We start from the raw sequence: 6,116 nt of genomic DNA on the forward strand, positions 1-6,116 counted from the left end.
ACAAGTAGAGTATGTTCTTTCTGTCAGCTACCTAGGTGAAACTTTTTTTTATTCTTTAAATATAAGCATATGGGCATACTTTTTGGATTTGATTAGGTTCGGTTAGAGCCTGGAATCAGGGCCGGGCTGGCCCTGGTAGGTCCGGCCGTCCGGTGACACTACCATTTGTGAACTTGACATAAATTTTTATATTTAGTACCACTCCCATCTCCGTTATAAGTTACTTGTAACTGATTTTTACATTCTAAAAAATGTATTAAATTGATAAAATTTTTCAACTTTATTCTTATTAAAAAAAATTTCTATGCATTTACAAATCATCCTCACAGCTCTCTTTTCTCTTTTCAACAAAAATTAAATAAGATAAAATTTAAAAATAATCATTAAATAGAGTATACTATAAATGGCTTATATTTAGGATTAAAAGTAGCTATGGATATCCGGAAGTTTGTTTTTGTGCAATTTTGTTGTAGAAGTAGTAAAAAAATGTAGTAATTTCACTCTACCCTAACTTGTCACTTGATTCATATATAATGTATCAATTTATAGGTTACCTATAAATATAAGAAGCAAGATGAACTAAAATCTTATATTTAGAATCAAATCTAACTTCTAATTAACTCTTATATTAAGTATAAAGAGTACTCATCTATATTTTTATTAACTTTTTGTTATAGATATAACGCTTTTTTATTTTTTTTAATATAAAAACTAGACATATATTTATTTTACATGTTTCGTGGAGCTTTTGAAATGATCACTCAAATAAATAATTTTAAAAAAAGTACTATTTATAAATTTTCTTATATTTTATGTTGATATATTATCTTATCCTAAGACGCTATATAAGGCGCCACATCATCATCACACTAAAAGAAAGAAACAAAAGAAACCTCTTTCTCCTTTTATTATCAGCATCCGAGTTTATGAAAACATGAACAATCAACAAAAATAATCATAAAGCTTGATTAACAATTATTAAATACGTAGATGAAAAAATAAATCTGGAAAAAAAAGAAGCTTTCCCCCTCCTTCATCATCAGCATCCATGAACATTCAACCAAAAAAATAAAAATAAACTAGAAATATCTTTAACCATTTGGTTAATAAAGGGTACCAAAAATGATAAGAAAATATATTGATATAAAATATAAAAAAAATTTATAGGCAGTACTTTTTTGATAAGTGATTATTTACTTGAGTGATTATTTGAAAAGCTCAATACAATATATAAAATAAACTATGTCCAATTTTTACATAATAAATAAAATTAAAAAATAAATAAAAACATGTATGAATACTTCTTATCCTTAATATAAAAATTAGTTAAAAATTAGATTTAATCATAAATATGATATTTTAATCTACTTTGCTCCTTATATTTATTCTTTTCTCTCAAACCAATTTAGGTAACCTATAAATTAATATATTATATAAAAAGTCAAGTGATAATTTAAGGTATGATGAATTGTTACATTTTTCACTCCTTCCGGCAAAAAATTGCGCCGGAAAATTTTTCTTTTTGAATACCCACAACTTTTTAAAAAAAAAATTTTAGGGCAAAAATTCTTTTTTAACTCTGTCAATTAATATTAATCGTTCGGGTACATTAAGACAGGACAAACATGACAAAATTACTACGTTTTTAGTATTTCTGAAACAAAATTGCATCAAAAAAATTTTCTAAGCTTCTTTTTAGAAACTTTCGGATAAAAAATGTTACTCCTTCGATCCTAATTATAAGACCCAATTAACTTATTTGAGGAGATTAAAGAAGTAAGTTAAGTTGGTTATTTATAATAAATAAGTGTTGTCATTCCTAAAATATCCTTGCTAATTAGGTATATTGGCTAAAACTATCATTATTAGAAGGATTATCTTGAAAAAAAATGTATAAATATAAGAGACAAAATGAATTGGGGTCTTATAATTAAGACCAAATAAAAAATTAAATGAGATCTTATAATAAGAACGGAGAAGTACATACACAAGTGCGCGCACACGCGCGCGCGGCATTTCATAGTACACGACCCGTCTATCGAGGGGTGAATCGGATCCAGGGTGGATTCTTTTTGATTCTATAAGTATGATTGCATTTTAACTAACCATGTGCCAAAACGTGTAGACGAAGGAAATGGAGTCCCCTCTTTCTCCCGAACCCACTCCCCACTTTCCAGTTCCTCTGCCCAGCACTCCCATCCAGTACGATCACCGCCCAGTTCAAAGAACTCAGCTTCAGACCGATCGTTGCTTCGGATGTAATCAAGCAGGTCATTGGATCCGCAACTGCCCTCTCAAGAACAAATCTCGCTCACAGAACGCTCAAAATTCAAATTTCCCACAGATTTATTGCCGTTGCGGTCATGGGCTTTGCGAGGTCCGAACGGCCAACAATGATCGGAACTTTGGTCGGAGCTACTTCGTCTGCCCCGTCAAGAGAGTAATGTTATGAATCTTAAAATTGCTTTTCTCTTCTCTACTAATGCTTGCGGTTTGCTCAGATTTCTGATTGCTTTTCCTTTTTCCCTTTCTTTCTCTCCCCCTATACTGTGTCAAATGTTTATTCTGTTCTTAGGGCAAAAGATGCGGGGATTTTTTTGTTAAATGGTGTGATGATCCTATTGATGACAACGATTTACGTCCTCCTCTGTGTAAATACCCTACGTGTTCTTGTGGTGCCGGTGTGTGTAGGAGAATAAAAGCGACCAGTGGTTCTTATAAGGGGCGTTATTTTTTTTCCTGCCCCATTGAACAGGTATGCTATGCTATTAGAATTCATCAGTTTCTTTTGTTCTTTACTTAAATTTTTCATTTCTTCTCTCTCTCTCTCTCGTGCTAGTTGTGTTTTGATTGTGTGCATATGCTGTTTAACTCGATGCTGGTCTGTTTATGAGTGGTCCCGAGTTTATAGCATTTATTTACACTATTGAGCAGGTTGGGTATCTGAGTCTGGAGTGATAACTGTTAGATTTTTGGGCTTGGATCCGCCCTTGGGCCGGATTATTTGACCGGGTATAAAGAGAATATATCAGTCAAATATCCAAGCGATATTGTGATGCACCCTGAATCATATCCAATCGGTTACGATATAAATCTAATTAATTTATATTAAATTAATTAATTTATATTGTGTAGATTAAATATATATTAAGTATATATATTTAGAATTAATTGTGATTGATTCTGGATTTAAATTCAAATATCATGATATTATGAGATAAGAATATATTATATTCTTATCTCGGATTTTATCTGATGGGCTCAGTGGATATTTTTATGCTACCCAAAATATCCCTGACAAAAGCTATAAATAGAGACTTCCCCCGTCAGTTCAAATCACTCCAGTAGTAGAGCTTTCCTACTATCTCTCTCTCTCTTATTTTCTTTCTTGCAAAAGAGGTGCTCTGCTGTGCACTTAAAAGCTCAGACTTTTATAGTCTAGCTTAAGCGTGAGCTAAGAAGATCCGACAGACCCGACCCGAGATCCAACCCGGTATGTTTTCGATCCATACTGAAATTTATCTTACAATAACTGATCACAGTGTGTTGTTCTAGATTCTGAGTAACTTTCCCAGCTTGGTGTTTTAAATTGTTGGCAATCGAGGGATGAGCTTGAGATTCTGTAACCGCCATATTTGTATGATCTGAAAGAGAAAGTGGGCGTATCATGGTATACCGGGAAACCTTTAGCACGCACATTAACATCTGAAGATTTAATGAGCCTTTGGCTCAAAATTGTAGAATGTTTGTGGTAAGCTATTGTGCACTGGACAGTATCCTATACAAAATGATAATGTGCAAATGAATGCCTTTGTTCTCATTTTTGAAGACCTAAGTAGTGATAAAACCTATAAATGGACAGTAATTGAAACAAGCAGGGCTTTTGCTGGAGTTATACGCTGTTCATATTTCAATCTGGGGTTAAGTAGAACCCTCTGTTTACAAAGGCCAGGGCTCTGGTTGTGAAATACAATCTCAAGACTCAAAAAAGACACAACACTAAAAATGAAAAAATTAAGATGTAAATTTGCCCCAAAAGTTTCAGGAGTGTTGGGTACTCAAAAATATTTTTTTTTTAAGTTCAATATGATTCCGAAAGTTTAAAATCGTAGCAATATCAACTTGTATCATAAAATATGTTAATAGTCAATGTTACTTTTTTAACAATAGCGGCCGACGTAGCTATGATTTTAAATTTTTGTGGTGGTATTGAATCATAGAAGGAAAAGAAAAATTTCAGGTACCTTGAGTGAAAACTTTTTGCACCTTAGCCCAAAATAAAACCGCTACTTTAATGCCACGTATGATGAAGAATTCATAGCGTCTGATACAGAAGATTGTTTCATTTTTCATGTTTGGTGACAAATAATCTTGGACTTCAGGAGATAGAGTATATAATAAGTATGATTTCTATTGCTCTATAATTTCATGAATCCCCCCATTCTGTAGAATTTATAATTCTTGGTCCGCTATAACTTTAGGACCATTGCTTCTGCTTTAACAGAAGAGTAAGTTTCAAACAGGGTTATGGAGCTTGCAGTTATTTGGTGTGGGAGGATACACTGTCGGTTATTCCAAATGTTGAAGATCTGGATGCAGACGTCACTCCAAATTTTGGCGTCCTTCAGAATATGGACATCGATATTGACACTGACATTACTCCAACTATTGATGACCCTCAGGATACAGACATTCCAGATATTGATGATTCTGAGGATATGGACAAGAAAATTTCACTGTCACGGGAATCTCTTATGCAGAATGCGCAGTCAGTACTGCATCCATTAAAATCTTCCACGATCCACGATCCCTCTTCTGAAAAGCACATCCAGCACCATGAAGAGGAAACGGTCAGTTTTGCTAACATTTCTGACAACTGCATCAAACCTGAGGACGCTTATGTCGAGGCCAAGGCCGCATTTGAAGCATCTAAGCTGCGTCGTCAATCCCTTCAAGAGGAGGCCTCTCGACTCAAGATAATGCTGCAGAAAGTAGAAGGTGAAATAATCTCATGCGAGCTCGAGATCAAGGTGACCGAGACTCGTCTGGGTGAGATTGAAGCAAGTATGATCGGGGCCTGAACAAGCCATAGGGACAGTATCTTGATAAGCAGGCACTGCAACAACTGGTGGAATCCTAACATATCAGGGAAATGTTGCTCTATATCTATGTATGTTGTACAAGTAATAATGAACTGTTCTATATCTATGTATGTTGTACAAGTAACTAATGAAAATTATGTCATCGGTGGTTCAACAAAGCAAAGCAAAAAAAAAAAAAAAAGAACTTGTGCGTCTAACTGGAAAGCTGTAAATTATGTGTGTTAGTAAAGAATCAAGTTGTAAACTGTAATGTATAACTGCAGTTGCTGTAAATTGTGTTTGTAATGTATTTTTATTTCCGTAGGATTAATCTCATGCTTATCTGAATCACCCTGTGTCTTCAATCTCCCCTTTCACCTCCTCCTTCTTCAGCCCGGGAAGATCGGCCCTCAACACGTGAGCTTCTGGCGTCTCCTTCCAATCCACTCGAGTGCTCACGAATGCAGAGCTTTCCGGCGAAGCAGAAGGCAAAGGGAAGCCCTTGAAGGGGTCCCGCACATCGAGAGAGACGGGATCGAAGATACTGCTCCTTCGTCCGCCAAACAAAGTGGGGATCAATGACATGTGTTCAAGCTCGAAAGAGATGTGAAGAAGGGAAAGTGAAGAGAATGTTTATTGTACATTGCTTTTGTTTTGTTTAACGTGATGCTAAGTTCGATGGATCGGTCGGGCATTTAAAGTGAGAAGAGGGATTATGTAGTCTTTTCAAGTGAACTCTTGAAATTGAGTCCGCATTACATGCTCAGCGGATCTATGAGCACCTTTAGCTCATCCCCCAAATCGACCTGGTTTGGATTTAAGTGACCAGCGTTTTCTTCTTTTTTGCCCTCCTTTTCTCTGTGTTTGATAAGGACCTCATCCTCATCTCTCTTTGCCCCTCGTTAGTATACTTGCCCTTTTTTCCCTTGCAATTTTTCTCTTTCTCTACCATCTACAGCTTATAAATCTGAAGCACAACTCACCATTAAGAAAATTGAAGCTCGGAAGGTCCATAACGGAGTTGTAGCGATGAGT

General features: G+C 35.2%; 1 protein-coding gene across 1 annotated transcript; it reads left to right on the top strand.

Annotated features, from left to right (window-relative positions):
* The first annotated feature begins 2,120 nt into the window (after window positions 1–2,120).
* Window positions 2,121–5,375, top strand: LOC114751989 (uncharacterized). Its single transcript, XM_028940698.1, has 3 exons — window positions 2,121–2,440; window positions 2,576–2,755; window positions 4,524–5,375. Exons 1-3 carry the CDS (start codon window positions 2,135–2,137, stop codon window positions 5,079–5,081), a joined length of 1,044 nt encoding a protein of 347 aa, XP_028796531.1. The 5' UTR covers window positions 2,121–2,134; the 3' UTR covers window positions 5,082–5,375.
* Window positions 5,376–6,116: the final 741 nt, after the last annotated feature.

This window comes from Neltuma alba, unplaced genomic scaffold (genome assembly GCF_004799145.2).
Source record: "Neltuma alba isolate B1F8T4 unplaced genomic scaffold, ASM479914v2 tig00007203_pilon, whole genome shotgun sequence".
Taxonomy (NCBI): Eukaryota; Viridiplantae; Streptophyta; class Magnoliopsida; order Fabales; family Fabaceae; genus Neltuma; species Neltuma alba.

Coding starts and splice junctions, on each gene's coding strand:
- LOC114751989 (XM_028940698.1), top strand. CDS start 2,135: ATGGAGTCCCCTCTTTCTCCCGAACCCACTCCCCACTTTCCAGTTCCT. Junction 2,441..2,575: donor TCGTCTGCCCCGTCAAGAGA/GTAATGTTATGA, acceptor TTCTGTTCTTAG/GGCAAAAGATGCGGGGATTT. Junction 2,756..4,523: donor TTTCCTGCCCCATTGAACAG/GTATGCTATGCT, acceptor AGTTTCAAACAG/GGTTATGGAGCTTGCAGTTA.